The sequence below is a fragment of the Hyperolius riggenbachi genome, chromosome 2 (genome assembly GCF_040937935.1).
Source record: "Hyperolius riggenbachi isolate aHypRig1 chromosome 2, aHypRig1.pri, whole genome shotgun sequence".
NCBI classification, from domain to species: Eukaryota; Metazoa; Chordata; class Amphibia; order Anura; family Hyperoliidae; genus Hyperolius; species Hyperolius riggenbachi.
In genome coordinates this window covers 170,558,705-170,580,624 of record NC_090647.1, presented here as the reverse complement: position 1 = coordinate 170,580,624, position 21,920 = coordinate 170,558,705, and the positions used below count along the sequence as shown (strand labels likewise).

Sequence of the window (21,920 nt, the reverse complement as noted above, 5' to 3'; positions counted from 1 at the left end):
ACATTATACTATAATAAATTCTGCAAATTTGCATATCAATATATTGCATATCATAAAACATACCATTTGAAAAATTGCTTCGTGGAGATGGCATAAAATAGTTGGGTGTGCAAGTAAACAATAGGGGGTAGAGGCTATGGTGCTCGTGATAGTAATGGGCTATGGGGTGTTATTTTACACAGATTTGCAATGAGTGGTATTGGTAATGGAAAAGGGTATATGTCAGACAAGAGTACTGGGTAATAAAGCATTGAGAAGAGAACAGGGGGCCAGAAATACAGGGTAAAGCGTGCAAATAAAATAACATAAAGAACTCACCAGAATTTCAGCAATAGCAGGTGTAGCGCCTCAGTGAAGTGGTGAGGACGCTCAACTCCTTATATATACACGTTCTTGCTAAAAGTGCCAATTAGATGTATGGGAGGTGTTAGGTGGGCGGGGTTAGGGCGAGTGTGCGAGCATCCAATGGGCTCTCGCCACCTGTGTTCAGCGAGTTGGGTTTTTGGGAAGGGTGGGTGGTGTTAGGGCGGGTTTGTGAGTAGCCAATGGGCTCTCGCCACCTGTGTTCGGTGTATTGGGTAGTTAGGGGGCGGATACAGGTATCATGGTTACCAAATGTACAGCTGAATAGTGTACTAGCTGAATAGAGTACTGGTTAAGTGCACTGCCTTTGACATAGGAGACCAGGGTTCAAATCCCGGCCGGGGCAATATCTACCCCGTGGTGTTTGGATGCTGTAAATGGGCAAAAAAATATAAATTAAGTAAAGTATATGCAAAGGTCTTTTTCAAGATTTAAATAAATATAATGATTCGATCCAGTGGGAATATAATTAGTATATTTGACAGAGGGATTGATGTGTAAATGTATTTAGCTGCCATCTAGTGGACCAAAAAGTTATGACCCGGTCCTAAGACACAAGCATCAATAGACATGTAAGAGCAACATAAAAAATTAATAGAATAAATAGACATGTAAGAGCAACATAAAAATTAATAGAATAGACATTTAAGAGCAACATAAAAATTAATAGAAACATATATATAAAAAAAAAAAAAAAAAAAACTTATTGGGACAAATAGATTAAAATACAATAGATAAAAAAAAGTCATGAAACAAGACAAAAAAAGGGTAAAAGAGAGCGGCCAAGATAAAAGAAAAACGGTACAGGAGGTATTTTAGTAAATTTTTTCCAGAACTTCATTCAGACCCTCAGGGGTGAGGGTTCTTATAGTTTGTATCCAGAACATTTCAAATTTTTTAAGTTGTTCGAATGCGTTTGACGAACTTGCATCAATTGAGTCAATTAGTGTAATGTTGAAGAATTGTGGGTTATTGGCGTGGTGAGTGCAGAAGTGCCGTGATACGCTGTGAAGGGGGAATTTTTTAGTGATGTTTCTTTTGTGTTGTCCGATTCTACTGCGGACCAACTGTGTAGTCCTCCCCACGTACTGGAGTCGACAGGGACATGAAATGAGGTAAATGACAAATTTAGATTCGCAGGTGAGGTGTTTTTTTATGGGATATTTAATACCGGTACTGGAGGACTCAAAGAATGTGCAGGTGTTAATAAATTGACAGGCTGTGCAACGGTTTTTGTTGCAAGGGAAACAACCAGGCTCCTGTGTTTGCAGGGTGGTTGGTTGGTTTGGTATTTTGCTTGGCGCTAAGAGATTGCGGAGATTTGGTGCTCTCCTATATGTAATTGATGGTCTTGTGGGTAGTATAGGTCGTAGATAGGGGTCTTGCATAAGGATGTCCCATCGTTTTTTTAGGATGTTGCGGATGGACAGATGTTGGGCATTGTAACGAGTGATGAATCTGGGTGGGCATGTAGTATTAGTAGGTTGTTTGGTAGTGGTATAAGGGGTTGGGATGTTTGGCTCTGTATCTTGCATCTTTGATCAGTTTTTTGGGGTAATGGCGGTCTGTGAATTTTTTGTTAAGGATCTCGGATTGAATGTCAAATTGTGATTGGTCCGTGCAGTTCCTATGTATTCTTCTGTAATGACTGTAGGGGGTGTTCGTAATCCAAGGGTGGTGGTGAAAGCTATTGAAATATATGTAGTTGTTGGCATCGACTGGTTTGAAGTATGTTTTTGTCATAATGTGATTCGATTCTATGTATAAAGTGAGATCGAGGAATTCAATGGAGGAAATGTGGTGGTGGTGTGTAAATTGGAGTCCTGCTGTATTAGAGTTGAGGTAACTGACAAAATGTGGAATGCGTGAAGCGTCGCCTTTCCAGATGAAGATTAGGTCGTCAATATACCGCTTATATAGTACAATGTTGTCAGAAAACGGATGATGTGTGGATAGTTTAAGTACTTCCAAGAGCCCCATTGTAAGATTGGCATACGAGGGGGCGAACGAGCTCCCCATCGCGGTCCCACTCGTCTGATGGTAAATTTGATCATTAAACGTGAAAATGTTGTTTTTTAAGATGAATTCTGCACATTGCAGAAGGTAGGTTTGTTGTGTAGGTGGCATGGAAGGGTTAGTGGCTAAATAATATTGTAAAGCTTTAAGACCGAAGGAATGGGGGATATTGGTATAGAGGGAAGTGACATCGCATGTTAGCCAGACATAATCCGGCTGCCAAGCGATGCCACGTAGGAGTAGTATGAGCTGTTGTGAATCCTTGAGGAAGGAGGGCAGGGACTGTACGTGTGGCTGTAGGTGTTGGTCCAGGAATCTGGAAAGGTTGCAGGTGATGGAGTTGATACCTGAGATAATGGGTCTACCCGGCGGTTTTTGTAAACTTTTATGTATTTTTGGTAAAAAGTAGAAAATGGGAGTAATCGGTTGGGCGTTGATGATAAAATTTCTTTCATTTTTGGTAATGATGTTAGACAGGAAGGCATTATTAATAAGAGTTTTTAATGTAATATTTAGAGAAGGAGTTGGATCTGTAGTCAAGGTTTCGTAATGTTTGTGATTGTCGATGAGCCTGGCTGCTTCCTCTAGGTAGTCTGCGCGATTGAGTATGACAATGCCCCCCCCCCCCCTATCTGCAGGTTTAATAATCAGGTTATGGTTTTTTTTGTAGATTTTTGAGGGCGTGGGATTCACGTGGATTAAGGTTGGATTTGGCGGTGGGTAGGCCATTCTGTAACGTTTGTAGGTCTTTAAAGAGACTCCGTAACAAAAATTGCATCATGTTTTTTATCATCCTACAAGTTCCAAAAGCTATTCTAATGTGTTCTGGCTTACTGCAGCACTTTATACTATCACTGTCTCTGTAATAAATCAATGTATCTTTCCCCTGTCAGACTTGTCGGCCTGTGTCTGGAAGGCTGCCAAGTTCTTCAGTGTTGTGGTTCTGCTATGAACTCCCCCTTTCAGGCCCCTCTCTGCACACTGCCTGTGTGATATTTAGATTAGTGCAGCTTCTCTCTGCTCTCTTATCTTTTACAAGCTGGATAAATCGTCCTCTGAGCTGGCTGGGCTTTCACATACTGAGGAAATTCAGACAAGGGCAAAGCTGTTTGCAGGAAGAAAAGAGCAGCCTGAAACTTCAGTGCATGAGAGCAGAAGGGGGAAAGAAACACACAAATGATCTCTTGAGATTCAAAAGGAAGGGTGTATACAGCCTGCTTGTGTATGGATGTATTTTGTATGTGTGAACATACTGTACATCAACCTACTTCCTGTTTTGGTGGCCATTTTGTTTGTTTATAAACAAACTTTTTAAAACTGTTTTTAACCACTTTTAATGCGGCGGGGAGTGGCGAAATTGTGACAGAGGGTAATAGGAGATGTCCCCTAACGCACTGGTATGTTTACTTTTGTGCGATTTTAACCACTTCACCACTGAGGGGTTTTACCCCCTGACCACCAGAGCAATTTTCACCTTTCAGCGCTCCTTCCATTCATTCGTCTATAACTTTATCATTACTTATCGCAATGAAATGAACTATATCTTGTTTTTTCCGCCACCAATTAGGCTTTCTTTAGGTGGGACATTATGCCAAGAATTATTTTTTTCTAAATGTGTTTTAATGGGAAAATAGGAAAAATGTGGGGAAAAAAAATTATTTTTCAGTTTTCGGCCATTATAGTTTTTAAATAATGCATGCTACTGTAATTAAAACCCATGAAATTTATGTGCCCTTTTGTCCCGGTTATAAAACCGTTTAAATTATGTCCCTATCACAATGTTTGGCGCCAATATTTCATTTGGAAATAAAGGTGCATTTTTTTCAGTTTTGCGTCCATCCCTAATTACAAGCCCATAGTTTATAAAGTAACAGTGTTATACCCTCTTGACTTAAATATTTAAAAAGTTCAGTCCCTAAGGTAACTAATTATGTATTTTTTTTAATTGTAAATTTTTGAATTTTTTTTTTAATTACAAAAAAAAAAAAAATGGGGAGTGTGGGAGGTAATGAGTTAATTTTGTGTGTAAAAGTCATTTATTTGTATGTGAAAAATGTGTAGGGTGTAGTTTACTATTTGGCCACAAGATGGCCACAGTAACTTTTTGCTTTATTGCGACCTCCAAGCCTCCTTCCGGAAGCTTGGAGGAAGAATAAGGAGGCTGGACACGTGAGTTTCTTCTCACAATGATCGCGCTGCCCATAGGAGAGCAGCGGGTCATTGTGGGGCTTAGATCAACGAACGGGAATGGATTTTCCCGTTCATTGATCTCCGGGCGAGCGGGCGGCGGCGGTTTTACTAGCGGCGGGCGGCGTGTTTACGAGCGGGAGCGCGGACAGCGTCGGGAACGCGGAAAGTACGTGTTTCTCCGTCCCTGGTTTTTAAAGGATGGAAAAAGGGGCGGAGAAATACGTACGCGCGGGGGTAAAGTGGTTAACAATACAGATTCTCTTTAGAACTAAAGAGTAGAAGGTTTCAATGTAGCAGTCCTTAGAGGCTGCTGGGTAAAAGCTAGATCTCCCTTTTAACTGAGTAGTAATGTATTTTTCTGTGCTAATTTCAGGATGAGAAATGGTAACATTGGGCAGGGTGTCATTGTTGGTGATGATAAGCGAGGTTAGGGCATTATCTTCAGTGGGTTTAAGGTTTTTGATGGCAAAATGTCTTTTGAGTGTTAGTTTGTGGATATAACTATTGAGATCTGAGAAAAGTTCGAATGTATTGACTTGATTAGTTGGGCAAAAGGATAGGCCTTTTTCTAAAAGAGTAGTCTCATGGGTGCTAAGAATGTGGTCTGATAAATTGAAAATGCATCTGCTAATGTTTGTGGGGGGGAGAGTTGTGATTATGGTTTGTTTCTTTTTCCTTTTCCCTCTTTTTCTATGTCTGGTAGTAGTCGTTTGGCTTTGTTGGTGAGTTGGAAAAGTACCTTCTATGATCGTGGGCTTGGTAATTGGGTAGAGAGAATGTTTTGTGATAGTGCTGAGGGAAGTTCTAACAAAGAGGGGGAAAGGGTGTGGTTAGCTGATTCACTGCTGGAGGTGGGGTTGTCATTAGTCATTTGAAAAAAGGTTTTTATATCAGTTTGGAGTTTGTGTGAGTTGGTGGTAGTATTGACCTGGGGTGGATTGGGGTTTTGATTGGTAGGGGATTGTGGGGTGGGGTGTATTGTAAAGTCTAAAGAGTCGGGGTCCGAGTGGCAGATGCTAATCTGGGATGCTTGGACAGGTGAGTCAACGGTGGTTGTAATAGGTATAGTGGGAGTGGTATTTGAATTGGTGATGTTAGTGTTCTGAGTGGTTTTGAACAATGTTGCCGGGGGGGCCATTAGGTATAAAGTTGAATTGGATAGAGGTCTGGTCTTTGTTGGTTTTTTTGCCGGCCCCAGTACGGGGGGTAGAGGTGATAGATGTTTTGTTGTTGGTTTTAGTGCGCTGGGTTTTTGGAGCTGCTGTGGGGTTTTTTGTGAGATCAAAACTGTTTGGGGAAAGGGCCACACCCATGAAGGGAGTGGGCTTGGGTACGGTGTTGGGGTGTGGTAGGGGAACAGTGTGTGAGGCTGGAGGTGTATGCAAAGGTGGTGGGGGAAGTGCTAAGGATGGTGTTGGTGCCTTTGGTGTGGGGAGTAGAATGGGAGGTGGTGGGAAGGGTGGGAACCTATATGTGGGTGGGGGAATATTGAGACTCATAAGTGGGGGTGGTGGTGGGGGTGGATGATTGGGGCCCATCGGCTGCGCAGCGGGGGCGGGACGTGGCTTGCGTTCCCTCTCCCGGTGCTCAGCATACATTAGACGATCCTTGTTCAGTTTTTTAAGTTTTGACTCTATGGTGTCAAGTTCGAAGCGTTTAACTCTAGAGGTGAGATTTGACATAAGAGGGTGATATTTATCACTATTTTTATGGTTAAGTAGGAATTCCCTACATTCATTTATGATGGGCTGCAATTCACTGATTAAGGTTTTTCTTTTAGCTATGATCTTCTCCATCATACCAGCAGTGCAGACTTCAAGGTAAATGTACCAATCTGAACTGGAGGTGGAATCCTTAGGGAAGGCCGTGAGAGTTTTAATTCGTATCCCATCGGGTGAGATCTTTTCATCAATGTATGTCTGCTGCATGGCAATGTCTGCGAGGTGGAAGAACTCATCTTTGAGTGCAGATTCCAGTTTCTGGAAGACGGGTTTGAGGTCGACAAATGGGGCTGGAGGGGTACTGTCGACTTGGCTGCTTTCACTGATGGCTAAGACAATTCTCCACTGCTACATTAAAGTATAAGGAATAAGGATGCCAAACCATACACACTAGCATAGAGGTAGTAACCGCTCAGGTGACAGTTTAGCAATGAAAGGGAAGCAAACTACATTTTTATTCTGGCAATTCTCATAGATGGTAGGAGCAGGACAGAAAATGAGTCAGGAAAGAGTTAACTGAAGCAGGGAAGAGATCACTGCTAGCTAGGAAAACAAAAGAGAAAAAGTCATAAATTAGGGTTAGAAAGTAATTAACTGCTGGGGTCAGTGTCACAGCTGTAAAAGAGGTGAAGAAACTAGGGGAGCTCACTGATGTTTGGGAATGCCAGCATTAAAACTCAGTGGAACTTAGTTCTATCTGCTTTGTAATGTAAATCCCTGGCATTTCTCACATCCACTTGTATGTCCATCGTACAGAGGAATGGATTATCAGGAGAGGTGACAGCAGATGAGATGTTAATTGTCCTAACACACCAGGAATTGTGAGAGAGAGATGCAGGGATTGGGGAACTGTGAAATTAAGCTATTAGTGCAGAGCAGGGCGCTGGCTGGCTGCTCTGCGGGACCAGACGTGATGATTTACTTTGACATATGACCTCCTCTCTCCAAGTCTTGCCGCCCTTCTTATCTTATTTGATTTTACCGCCCTAGACCATACCCTTTCTGGCCTTCCCAGAAATCCGGTCCTGTCTGGTTTACAAATTTTCTTAACTGTAATCAAGTCCTAACAAAAAACAAATTGTATCTGTATTAACAAATATCTTACTTGCTGCATACCACTGATACATACTATAAAGTGTGGTTTTTATGGATAACTTTAGAATGTAGTAGTCATCTAAACCCATTAGATCCTCCCGGGATACTGAGTTGCGAAGAAGTGGTAAATAATTTATCTATAGGCTTTAGACTCCTGCTCTATCTAAAATGTTTGCAGAACTGCTCAAACAGCCACTGACAAAGAATGATAATAACAACTGACATTAGGCAATGGTTTACTTCACTGATTCTCAAACTTCCAGTTGTACTGAAAAATGCTGATGCTGTTTATATGTATTTTGTCTAAGACTGCTTCTCAACTGATATACTTGGAGAGGAACGGTCGTGAAAATCTTAAAATTTAAAAAGGATACAAATAAGAAGTACTATTCTTCAAAAGTAAAATGAGCCATGCATTATTTTTCTCCTATGTTACTGTCACTTACAGTAGGTAGTAGAAATCTGACATTACCGACAGGTTTTGGGTTAGTCCATATTTTCATAGGGGATTCTCAGCATGGCCTGTATTCTTTCTAAAGGCATTCCCTGAAAATGATTTATACACTGGTACTGGCCAGCCTTCCAGCTCACCGTACACTTCTTTGGCAGTTGGACTGAGCAACTGCCATTCACTAAGTGCTTTTAAAAATAAAGAAAACCCTGAGAACCCCCCCCCCCCCCAAGGGAAGATGGGCTAGTCCAAAATCTGTTGATGATGTCAGATTTCTACTACTTACTGTAAGTGACAGCAATATAGGAGAAAAGTAATTTATGGCTCATTATTCTCTGGAAGAAACATACTTTTTATTTGTATATGTTTACATGTATTTTAAATTTTAAGATTTTTGCAACAGAGGTGCTTTAACCACTTGACGACCAGGTGTGGTTTGCCTGATCTGGACAGCCCACGCAGCACAGATCAGGATTATGCCAGGGCGATCAGACTTACCCCCTTTTTTCCCCACCAGGGGGATGTCCTGCTGGGGGGGTCTGATTGCCGCCCGCTTGCTGCGCTTTGCGGGGGGGGGGGGGCTTTTCAAAGCCCCCCTCCGCAGCGTTTTCTGTGCTCCCTTCCTCTCCCTCCTTACCTCTTCCTCCCTGGGCTGCGCAGGACGGATATCCGTCCTGCGCCCTGTAGGATAGGCTTCAGCCTATCATATGCCGGCGATCCCCGGTCAATCTCTTCAAAGCCCCCCTCCGCAGCACTTTCTGCCCTCCCCAGTTTTCCCTCCCTCTCCCTTACCATCGCATATCCATCCTGCGCCGGATAGGATAAGCTTTAGCCTATCATATGCTGGCGATCCCCGGCCAATCAGAGGCCGGGGATCGCCGATCTGCGTTACGGCGCTGCTGCGCAGCAGCGCCGTGTGATGTAAACAGCGGGGATTTCTTCCCCGCGTGTTTACATTTTGCCGGCGAGCCGCGATCGGCGGCTCTCCGGCTGTTCACGGAGACACCCTCCGTGAACGGACATGGAAAGGCCGCTCGTTGTTTCCATGGAAACCCGCAGACGACTAGTTTACGCCAATCGGCGTTAGCTGGTCGTCACGAGGTTAAACCTCCTTGACCCAAAATATTCAGTTGTTATGATTACGATTAATTTGATCAAGGTGTTCTTTTAACAATGACCAATCGTTTTGAAAGGGAAATTATTTTTCTGTACAAGTGCATAATATATGCTTTGTGAATAAAGACTGCCTAGAATAGGGTTGCATACATAATTAGTTTCACAGAATAGGAGCTTGTTACAAATGTTTCACTCCAGGACTAATCCATTGACTGGCAGCAAACTTGGACTCGTCTTCAGGCCTGGAACCCACTGAAATCAGCAAACGCGAAACGCTACCGCTAGCGTTTTGTCTGAGCGGTTTTCAAGCGGATTAATGCACGTTTTCGGTCGCGTTTTGCTACATTGTATTTTTTTGCTCAGCGGTTGCGTAGCGTTTTGCGTTTCGCGTTTATCCTGATTGGTCCTGTGAATTATTTTTCATTTTGTTACAGTGTGCTGAACCGCAAAACGCTAGAAAAACCGTTCAGTTTAGGTTTTGCTGAGCTTTTCCGCTAGCGTTTCAATACTTTACATTGAAGCGCTGACGCTCCCAAAATGCTGCAGGTCCTGCGTTTGCGTTTCTGGGAAACGCAAAAACGCTCCTGTGGAAGTTGCCCCATCCATTAACATTAGCCCAGTGTTTTGGCAAAGTGCTAGCGTATCGCAGCGCTGCCAAAACGCTGCCAAAAGCGCTCCTGTGGTTTCCAGCCCTATCACAGTCTGTTAGGGAATGTGTTAAAGAAAGTCTCCCAGTCTGGTGTTCAGTGTCATGGACAATGACAGTGCATGTGCTGTAACTGTCCAAGGAGCAACCATTCAGGCGTGCTTTGCATCGATCATGTCATCATAGCATTTCTTTTATGACACATTCGGCTTCTGTCCAGAGAAGTTGTGCATGTAGTGAGGTTGTGTTCCATCACTGCAGTGCAAGTGAGAGGCACTGGACAGAAAGGTTTAACATAGGATCTGCCAACAAGTCCATTGTGTCCACTTCCATGAATCCGACCATTTTCCTCTCTAGTGTGAATTATGCAGATTAAGGGCTCATTCACACTAGAAGGGCTTTTCTGAGCATTTTGCAATTGATTATCATTTTTTAAAATCGGTTCCATTCACTTTAATTAAAATCGCTGAAAAATTGCTGCAATTTTCATGTACGCGATCGCAATTTTTCTGCGATTTTTACTGCGTTTTAATGAAAGTGAATGGGAGCGATTTAAAAAAACTATAATCAATTGTAAAACATCTAGAAAAGCGCTTCTAGTGTGAATGGGCCTTAAGGGTTGTCTGAAATCCCTGCAAGGCATATAACTGAGCGAAAGAGGTTTCTCAGCAGTAGGCTCATTCTCAACTAGGTTCGGTTTTCTGCAAACGAAAAAGCTTAAGATCTGAATGTCCAAGTGACAGCCTTTTGTTCTGTTCTGGACATAATACTCGTTTTCCCTATTTGATTACATTGTACTGCTGTAAAGAAATGCAAGGTTTTTTGAATGTAATTTGTGTCTGAAAAAATACATACAGAAAAACATAAACAAGAGCTAGGTGGAGTTTCCTTTTAAAGATAAAGGACTCGGCAGTATGATTTGTTAGTGAAATGCAAATCTTTCTAAACTGAAAATATTTGCAGCTTGAAAAAGGACCAATCAAATGCGGCTGCTTCAGTATTCAATTGGTCTATTTTCAAACAACATAAACTTTTGATAATACTTGTTTCATCTGAAATTTGAATCTTATTGACCATCCGTGCTTGACCCCTGACAATCCCGCCTGCAATTTTCTGCATTTTTGTTTGCCTATTTCTGTGTCTCACAATGTTTCAGGATTTGACCTTTGATCCCCCCTCCTTCCTCTGTGATGCAATTAAAATACAATAGATGTGAGACAAACAAAGCGTGCAAATTCAGATAAGTGTGAATGGGTTTTGAGTTTGTAATTTTTGCCTCCCCACTTTCCTAGTTTGTTACCTTTAACCATGTTTTTGACGGAAACAACACAGCATGAGAATCCTTGTCCTCATTATGATCATCCTTACCTGGTTTTATTTCCCCCAACAGTTTGGCTGTAGAAACACAATTTGCACATGCATCAATACTTAAGCATCCAATTTTTCATGCTAGCACAATGCAGCCTCATCACGAGATTCCCTAGACGTTCACCCTCCTCGCTCTAGTGACCATGATATCAGTTGGGTCATCAGCTTCCCTATTCATTGAAATGCAAATAGCTCGCTCATTACCTCGTCTAGAACTTTTGGATGCTTAGTTTAGTTGTAATCAAGCAAATCATATGTTGATGAAGAGTCAGTGAAACAGAGTTCTGCACTAATACAAATAGTGTGCTTCAGCAGAATCCTTTCCATGAATGGTTGCTAATGAGAGATGAATAAATAATTGGCAAGTCTAGACGTTTCTGCATTAAGGCTTGCGCTAGTCTATTAATCTGGCCGTGGTCTGTGCATAAACTATTCATGCTGCTGCATCCATCGCAAGAGCCATGGCTTGACCAGGAGCATGTTTGACTTACTTGGTATAAACATTTATTTCAGCCTTGCGTTCCTCTTGTACATGCTTTTAATAATTAAGTGCGTTTTTATAAATGTATCAGAGCCTGGCTAATGAAGATAAAAGTGCGCTGTGGGAGTTGCTGTTATACCGAACGCCTTTGGGTCCTTTTAAGTCAGATATAACTACTGTTGATTCCTTTTTAGGGAGTGATAAAGTTACAGTTTTTCACGAGGGACACTTGATTTATGTGTGACCTTAACACACACGGTTCAGGGGAAAAAAAAGAGATAAGACAGAAGCCATATTCCTTTTGAGATTACTGTCGCTGGCTATAAAGCCTGGGGCCTGAAGTAAATCAATTGAACTTTCATCCACTTTACTAGATAGCAACACAAAAACGAAATGAGACTGATTTTATTAAGAAAAGTATGATATATGAATCAGTTAAGAGCTTGTCTAGTTTTAAAATTGCTGGTTTTAGTCATAACAGAGTGATCTTTTTTATCTGTCTGTATGTCTTTGACATTACTATGGTAACCTAGAGGGCTGATGGAATTCCCTCAATCTCTCTTTACAGAGGGTGAAGAGACAGGAGTGATGGATAGCCTGCTGGAGGCCCTGCAATCCGGAGCTGCTTTCCGAGACCGCAGAAAACGGACTCCGCGGCCTAAAGGTGACTACAATACCTCTCGCTATATTTCAAGATCTGTTTCTTCAGTCTTCTTTGATATTGTTTGCATGCAGTTCTAACACATGACTCTGAATATTGAGCTACCAGAAAGAAGTGCTTAAAGTGCCAGCAGCAAGTGTAATCCTTTTTCCTCGCAATGACAAATGTCAAAAAAGACGCTAATTCCAGCTGGCTGATGTCAGTACCACTTTGCACTCCAATGCACTGAACTTAACATAAGCTGCTGATTATGACAAGGCTCATCATCAGAACCATATGTACATTCCCTCTCTAGGGTATATGCTAATGCGATTAAATAGGATGCACAATCATGATATTTCCTATTATGTCAAATATCCAGCCTCTACAAGAGCCCATCTTTATAATACATAATTAAGATTAAATGCATCAAATTCCTCATGTTCCTATGGTGCCAGAAGTATTAAGCCTGAGTTTCATCAAAATCTCTTTATGGTTTTTGCAGATATACAGGACAATCTCAGTCCGTCATCAGAGAGGCCTGTTCTAAAGGCTTGTAACCATGGTAATGAAACATGCTCACACATTACAGGCTTGTGTCTGTCTTTATTCTGCTGATCTATATGATTTTGGCTTCAGCTTTACTGCAAAAGACAGTGACACGAAGCACTTATTGCTAGTCTGACTAGTGCTGACAGCACTGGCTCTTTCAATATGCTCTGCATGCTGCTTTGCTCTTTTCCATGCATGATTCTTTAAGAGGTGCGCTGACATGTCTTTAGATTGTTGTCGTTGGCTGTAAATGAAACGAACTGAGCTTAAACTGAAAAGAACGCCACACCACAACAATTCTTGCTTTGCTTTGATCAAAAATACAATTAAAACAATCTACTTTTAGCTTATTACAGTCTTGTTTTTGTTTTTTTCCTTAGAGGAACTTTAGTGAAAAGGGTAAATATAGTCAATACAAAGCAAATTGAGAAGTTAAAAAGTAGGAGAAATCAAGAAATGATTGATATTCCCCATGTAATTTGTTCATTATGTTTGATCCACAATGAACCTGCACGTAGTCATCTTTACTACTGGCAGTCATGAACAAAAAAAAAAGACAGCACCAACTGCCATTATCTATAACCACACCTCCAATGTTTGATGTTTCCACCCTTTGGCTCAAGACAGAATAGATTCTCCCAGGGTATATTTGCCCATAGTTAAGGATTTTGCAGACATATGATCCAGTGTATTATTACACAATTAAACCAAATGGGTGTCAGTGATCCATAAGACAACCTGTAGGTTTAAAGGGAACCTAAACTGAGCATGTGCATTTCTCCTTTTAAAATAATACCAGTTGCCTGACTCTCCTGCTGATCCTGTGTCTCTAATACTTTCAGCTACAGCCTCTCAACAAGCATGCAGATCAGGTGCTCTGACTGAAGTCAGACTGGAGTAGCTGCATGCTTGTTTCAGGTGTGTGATTCAGCCACAACTGCACCTAAAGAGATCAGCAGGGCTGCCAGGCAGCTGGTATTGTTTAAAAGGAAAAATACATATCCCCCTCAGTTTATTATTTTATTATTATTTATTAGATTTATATAGCGCCAACATATTACGCAGCGCTGTACAATAAATAGGCTTACAGACAATGATAACAGGGTTGACAGAACAATACAGGTAACGGACCATAGATACAACAATACAGGTAATAGCAATAAGATACACAACACAATGCAGATAATAGTACAATGCCAGATCATAAACTGGAATGGTAGTGGTAAAAAATTACCAGTTCCAAATTCTGGGTAAAGTGCACACAGTCAAGTATGATACACAAGGGAAGAGGGCCCTTGTTTAGGTTCCCTTTAAAGCACAGTCATTACATAAAACTGAATTTGTTGTGTCAGTGCAAACCATAAGGAATAATGAGGCTATAGTAACAAGATAAGTTCCCCTGAACTAATTTCAATGTAAACGACTTAAACAATGGCAAGACTGAACACAGCAACAAGATATAGATTATAGTGCTATACATGGCCGCTTCAGGCAAGAATTGAGTATGTAGGATAGGAGACAGGCTGCCTTCTTCACCAGCTTACAGGGTATCTTCATGGACATTATTAGAATATTTATCCGTAGAGAGGGTGTGGCTTGCCTTCTCTCAGGATAGACTTTTTATACCATAGTCTTATTGGTTTATATAACACACTGCACAATGACCACAGACCGGAAATAAGCATTTACATAAAGCAGCGTTTAGCTCTGTACACAATAGACATATTATTAGATGATGTAGGTTGCAGGACTATGCATTTTATTTTATTGGATTTTATTGTACTTAATTTTGCATGCACCACTGCTTATATTGATTTGCAACAACCTTATTGATGTGACATAAAATATGTTGTTTGGTCCTGTCACGTGTTATAGTTGTAAAATATGTAATTTATGCACATGTAAAGCACTTCCTTTTCTCAAATATGTAGCATATATTTACAGCATGACACTATGGAGTCCTTTTTTAAAGCTTGGTGAGTTTTATGCAGGGGGATGAGGAAAAGGGTTGGTTTAAAGGGAATCTAAGTGTAATTACATTTATAATATGTGACTCAAAACACAGGCCTATATGCAATTCACATTTTCTCCTGAGTTTTCTCCTAGTTGATATTTACACCTTGTAATAAAAAGCCTTCAAAACCACCAGCAAGCAAGAAAATACTCAGAATAATTTTGATAGTACTTTTTTCCCAACGTATGGGTACTTTTTAAATTGTACAATGCTTAAAAAGTTATTTTAAAGAAAATATGAAAATTCTCTCCTAGGAGATAACTCAGAAAAAAACATGAATTGCACATGGACCACAGTATATGAATTCAAAACTATGCAGAGTGTGGGGTAATTATAAATATGCTTAATAATTATATGTACTTAGGATATGTTATTCTACCTTTGATTGAGTCATTATTTTGCTTTGAAACTCTACTGTGCCGCATTATAGCTTGTGATCTGACACAGAGTTTTGCCTTCTTAAAACTAAAGGTACTTATAAGATGCATATTCACCTTCACACCTACTGGTTTAGTTTCTGGAACATTTATGCTCTTGCATAAAAGATTAGCCACCGCTTGATAACTTTTTAACCACTTGCCGACCGCGCACTCATAACGCGCGCCGGAAAAGTGGCAGCTGCAGGACCAGCGACGCAGATTTGCGTCGCCGGCTGCAGGCTAATTAATCAGTTAACAGCCGCTCGCGCGAGCGGCTACTTGCTGTCTATCCACAGCGGGGGGCTCCGTGAATAGCCTGCAGGCCGCCGATCGCGGCTCGCAGGCTAAATGTAAACACAAGCGGAAATAATCCGCTTTGTTTACATTTGTACAATGCTGCTAACAGTAGCAGCGTTGTACTAGATCAGCGATCCCCGGCCAATCAGCGGCCGGGGATCGCTGTCACATGACCGGCAGGAGCCTGTTAGAGGCTGCACAGGCCAGATCCGTTCCTGTGCAGCCTCGGATCTCCGGGAAAGGGAGGGAGGAGAGGGAGAGGGGGAATCCTGAGGTGGAGGGGACTTTGAGGTGCCCCCCGGCCAGCCACACGCGGGCAGGAGCGATCAGACCCCCCCAGCACATCATCCCCCTAGTGGGGTAAAAAGGGGGGCGATCTGGTCGCTCTGCCTGGTGTTTGATCTGTGCTGGGGGCTGTAGAGCACAGATCAGCGAAAACAGCGCTGGTCCTTAAGGGGGGGGGTAAAGGCTGGGTCATCAAGTGGTTAAGGGAAAAATGATTTTCCATGACAAGTTACTGAAAGGGTTACTGGAATCTGTGTTAATTTTGAAGCTGATCAGTTAAATGCCATTGCCGAAGGGTCCTGCCCACATTTTTTTATAATTGCAATTGATAAGACTGAAGAAACACAGAACAGTTTTTTTGCTTTATTTTTTATTTTTATTTTTTTTCCTTCAAGTTTTAGTGACTTTAAGGAACATTCAATATCACTTGCTCGCACTTAGCTGGTGACAGAGATTTCTGAATACATTTGATATGCTATACATGCAATGGCAGCTTCTAGCACTCCTGTTCTGTAAGCTGGGGATGTGTGATTTTTGCAACTATTACATAACTTGCGGACAAACGTAAGGGTACATACATACACGCATCCAATTTTGATTGGCTAGTGAGTCATCCATTTCAACTCTTCCGTGTAGTATGAGCGCTTACCTATGCTATCTGTTCATAGTATTTAAAATCTGATTGGCCCTTATGCTACATGGATGTGGTAAAATTGGCCAGTGATTGGCCAATCAAAATTGCATTTCCCTATCAGGCTTAAAGAGACACTGAAGCGAAAAAAAAAATATGATATAGTGAATTGGTTGTGTACTATGAATAATTACCAGAAGATTAGCAGCAAAGAAAATATTCTCATACTTTTATTTTCAGGGATATAGTGTTTTTTCTAACATTGCATCATCCTATAATATGTGCAGAGTACACAACACTCCGCATTCAAAATGAGTCTTTCAGAGCAGTCTGTGAAGTAATGAACTCTCCTCTAGCAGAGGAAAAGTAAATAGTCCAGGAACAGTTGAGATAATAAAAGTCAGATAACAGCCCTCTCCACGACTAACTTAGTCGGAGAGCTTAATGGCTTGTTTGCATAGAGATAACAACTGGAGTTTCTCAACTCTTCCTGTACTGGAAACAATTACACTGATGTATCTGATCGTAATGTTTTATTTCTTAGCTGTACTACACATACAAATCATAATATCATCATTTTTTTTCGCTTCAGTGTCTCTTTAAAGAGTACCTACAGTATAAAAGACTGAGCCTGTCATCATCTCAGGCCTACATCAAAAAATGCTGGTTCTGGTTTATCATCTCTACCTGCAATGACTAACCTATTTAACTACAATAGGTAGCTTTTGGTGGCCAGGTACTGTAATATAGTCAGCCCACTTAGTGGATGGCCCATGCTCTTACTATCAAGCACTTTGCCTTGCCCCTTTCAACTAAATATTTGTATGATGCTATTATGCATTAAAATGTGACTCAGCATTAGTAGCAAGATACTTGGTAATTTTTGTGCAAAAAATGTGGACCAAAAGTTTGCCAAATCAATGTAAAAGGAAGTGTCTACAAAGAAACAATTCTGGCTTATAAAAAAGAAACTTAACATACAAAAATGTGGTTAGATTTGCACAGTCCTTAAGGTGGCCAATAACGATCCAATTCTTTGTATGCACGATCGAAAATGATTTGGGACCACTAATTGACAAAAATCTCCTAACTAATCCGATCCGATTAATGAAATTGATCTGTTTGTAAATGATTGTTCGGCAATTGTATAATTAGCGGCCACCTTCAGGCATACATTTAAAGCTGTAGGCACCTCTTTGTCATGGACGGCTGAACTACACGCTTGTCAGACAGTTCAGTTTGTTAGTCACAAGAACAAATGTTATGGCTGGTGAAATATATGTTTGTGTTTGCTAATAATTTGGGGCAATAATACTGTACATATTTCTGCTTGTTTTACATTGGCCCCTTACTGGGCAGTAATGCTTGTTGTATCTTGCATCACATTATAGTTGAAGATTCTAAAGCTTGTAACCTCTAATCTTGAACTTGGAACCTGTTTGATTTTGAATATTAAATAACACCCCTTTGTATTAGTATGTTTTTTCCCCTTTTGCTCAGGTCTTTAAACAATTACTGCATCACCAGCATACATGAACCTTTTGTTAAGGTATTAATGTCTTATAACAGAAATGTTGAACCTTCATAAACTGTATTTGAATTTTCTAGTCATGAAAAATTACACAGTATTTGCAAGTATACATTATAATTGATATGCTAGAATGTGATGGACATAATTTATTTTGTATATTTCTGTTTTTCCCAGGCATGGTCATAGGCATTACAGATTTTAGGAGGTTGTCAGTATATACTACAACTTTAGCATTTTTACATGCTCAAATTAAACTTGCTTCATTTTTGCTGCTTTATACCTAAGCAGCCATTTCTATTCTGCTGCTTCTGAAACACTCAGCACCACAGTGATTAAAAAAACTGATGAGGTTTGAATCTTAATCAAATGTAGATAATGCTGGAGATTCACTTCCTTTGCTGGACATGATTCACTGGGTAAAAAGTATAGATGTATTTGGGTGGGAATGGCCACATGCCTGTCTTTGTTTTGTACAGTAGCAGATCAGCATGCTTCATAAATTGGCACATAAAACAAAATCTGAAGAGTTCTCAGTGCTGAACTCCATAGCAGGGAGACTAGTTTCCCCACTATAAAGCCTACCCAATGGGGGCAACAATGCTGTTCCAAGCTACCTACCAATTTTCTATCCATTATTAAAGCAAACTTCTAGTGAGATTGCTAAAGAGAAACTGATAGTAAGGCTGCATATTAAAGGGGTACTATGGTTAAAAAAGTCTATTTCAATATTACATTACTCTTAGTTAGAGATGAGTCACGTCGGCAAAGGAAATTATCTGACGCAAAATCAGCACATACCATTGTGCAGTAGGAGGCAGTGTATCAGCTGTTTGAGCTGATGTTTTAATCCCCCCTTTGATATTTCATGAGAGGATTCCTCCAACTCCTATAACGGCTCACTCGAGCAGCCTTACTGCTCATCTAAGCCGCCTTACGTCTCATGACATTACGTATGGCTCTGATGAAAAGAATGCAGGCAGAGAGCTGGTCTCCACAGCAACGGACAACAATATGTGTCCGTTCCTGAGCCAGCTGGGATGCCTCAGTGGGGAGCATTTTTTCATCAGAGCCGTACGTCGATGTCCTGAGACGTACGGCGGCTTAGATGAGTAGTAAGACTGCTCGAGTGAGCCGTTATAGGAGTTGGAGGAATCCTCTCATGAAATATCAAAGGGGGGATTAAAACTGCAGCTCAAACAGCTGATACACTGCCTCCTACTGCACAATGGTATGTGCTGATTCGGCGTCCGATAATTTCCTCTGCCGACGCGACTCATCTCTAACTAAGAGTAATGTAATATTGAAATAGACTTTTATCCTGCCACAATATATGTGTTAAATATTGCTACAATTGCACATATTTTATATTAAATGATATTATAACCAGTTATTTAACCATAGTGCCCCTTTAATTTGCTGGGCGGTCTGGACGAGCTCAGCTCGTCCAGTACCGCCGGAGCCTGCTGGGCCGATTTGGCTCAAATAAAAAGCAGCACACGCAGCCGGCACTTTGCCAGCCGCGTGTGCTACCTGATCGCCGCTGCAGCGCTGCGATCCGCTGCATGCAGCGGCGAAAGAGGGTCCCCCCAGCCGCCTGAGCCCAGCGTAGCCGGAACAAAAAGTTCCGGCCAGCGCTAAGGGCTGGATCGGAGGAGGCTGACGTCAGGACGTCGGCTGACGTCCATGACGTCACTCCGCTCGTCGCCATGGCGACGAGGTAAGCGAAACACGGAAGGCCGCTCATTGCGGCCTTCCGTGTTACTTCTGGTCGCCGGAGGCGATCAGAACGCATCCGGAGCGCCCTCTAGTGGGCTTTCATGCAGCCAACTTTCAGTTGGCTGCATGAAATAGTTTTTTTTTTAATAAAAAAAAAACCCTCCCGCAGCCTCCCTCGCGATCTTAATAGAACGCCAGGGAGGTTAAGCACCATCTCTGATTAAGACAGTTCTCACTCGGGTTGGTTAATTCTGGACCTGGATTCTGTATTGGGGTCTCTCTGTGGCATCATCATGCATATAGATGTGGTGAGCAAGCTGGGTAGACATAGGCGAGGGTCTTGCCCATAGTCCCAAGTCTTGTGAATAAAGTTACAAACATAACCAATTACTGTCCCCCACAGTGATTGTGATCCTTTAAGAGGCTTTTCATTACCGAGTGCTCTACAGACATGTCTCTAGGCTACAAACTACTGACATGTTCTATTGCTATGGGACAAGGGAGGATGGACAATGTACGACAAAGTGGGAAGGGTAAGGAGGAGAACAGTGGGCACTGCTTGCACTTAGCTGAAATGATCTGGCATTTTGGATCTATTGGGAAGGATCAGGGCTGCTATACACGTTACATCCTTGGCAGATACATGCAGAACCATCTAAAATGTGTTTGAGGCATAAGTGTTCATGGAGGACTTGGGCGGTAAGGAATTTGGTAAACCATATATGATAAGCTAGTGTGCTTGTTATTACATGGCATAGAAGGAAGCAATGTTGGACCAGTAATGAATTACTGTGACCTAGATAAGATTAAATGGTTTTGGTTTGGCTTGGCTGTTGGGAAGGCAGTGGTTCCTGGATGATTGTTTTTTGTGGAATTTGGAATTGTGAGCTCTGTATGTGCCAAACCGAATTCCAGGCATGACCCTGTTATGCTTGGCAAAATAAAGGATTCTGATTCTGATTGTGGATGCATTTGTGTGGACATTTGCCTGTGAAGGTTGACTTTCTCTGCCAGATTACATGGTTGCCTGAAAAGATGAGATTTTGGACGGTTGAGGTTGAGATGGTTTAAAAGATTTCTGAAGTGGTAAAGTCTCAAACAGATTTTGGTAAAGGAATTCTAAAAGAGTGTAGAGACATGAGAAATCCTACTTGGCTAGGTCTGAGACAAATAGATCATTAGCAAAGTTCAGGTTACATTCAAGATGGCAGCATGACACCATCAGCTACTCCCACTTTTTCAGCATTGTACTTATAACAATTCTTGCTAGGGATAGTAAATCAGTTGCAAATCATTCAGAATTGATACAGGATTGTGCAAACTCTGTATGCAAATGTATGCAGCTTGAAAATGGACCATTCAAATTCCATCTTGGTTTGATTTGATTGGTCCATTTTCAAGCTGCATTTATTTACATTTAAAATTTGCATCTCATTGACCATCCCTCGTTCTCACCCTTATGTCATTACATTTACTCTTTTATTGCCATTTTAAAGAGAAACTCCAACCTAGAATTGAACTTTATCCCAATCAGTAGCTGATACCCCCTTTTACATGAGAAATATAATGCTTTTCACAAACAGACCATCAGGGGGCGCTGTATGACTTATTTTGTGCTGAAAACCCTCCCACAAGAAGCTCTGAGTACCGCGGTACTCTGGGCAAACTGCAACAATGTAACAATGTTCACAGACAGGAATTAGCTGTTTACAGCTGTCTCTAAAAGCCAAAACAGCTAGGAGCAGCTACATAACCTGCCCACAGTAACAATGTCACCATGTAATAAATGTCAGAATGTAAATTGGGGAGAGGAAAGATTTTACAATGAGCAAACACTGACTAAATCATTTATACATAATAATGGTAAAAAATGAAGCACTTTTTTAGTACATTATTTTCACTGGAGTTCCTCTTTAAAGAAGCTGTTGAAAGCATACTGTAATGACCTTAACTGTCACAGCAGAAATCTATCCATTCAATTTTTAAATTGTGTTTTAAAGTACAAATTTAGATTGCTGCTGTCTTCTAGTGTTTGTTGTACTGGCACCTCAGTTATGTGATGGTGGATTTTTATATTGATAAAATGCAGCACTTCTGACATTTCTTCTCTCTTTCTTACTTTGACTTCTCTGCGGTGTTCTACAAAGCATACATTTACTTTGAAAGGCACTTGCTGTCTGCCCTCTGCTCACAGTTATAATCTCAATATGTACTACTTGACAGGACAGTCATATTGTCCCAGTTTTTGACACAGGGAGAGGGACAAGTTCCAGTGTAGTCTCAAACTAATGTAAATGAGGTTGAAATTGTATTTGCTTCTAAGGCACAGACTGGCTTTCCTTTGAAAAACATTCCTTGCTTGGTATTTTAACATAATTATTCTTTAAC

General features: G+C 41.2%; 1 protein-coding gene across 4 annotated transcripts in view; it reads left to right on the top strand.

Moving 5' to 3' along the window:
- Positions 1-21,920, top strand: part of DIAPH3 (diaphanous related formin 3) — an 847,513-nt gene that overhangs the window by 665,351 nt on the left and 160,242 nt on the right. For 2 of the 4 annotated variants that reach the window (XM_068267828.1, XM_068267827.1), the window contains 2 exons: positions 12,016-12,111; positions 12,593-12,652. In XM_068267828.1, the coding sequence (XP_068123929.1) occupies positions 12,016-12,111; positions 12,593-12,652 (156 nt within the window). The remainder of the gene's footprint in view (positions 1-12,015; positions 12,112-12,592; positions 12,653-21,920) is intronic. The other 2 variants (XM_068267829.1, XM_068267830.1) reach the window with 1 other exon arrangement.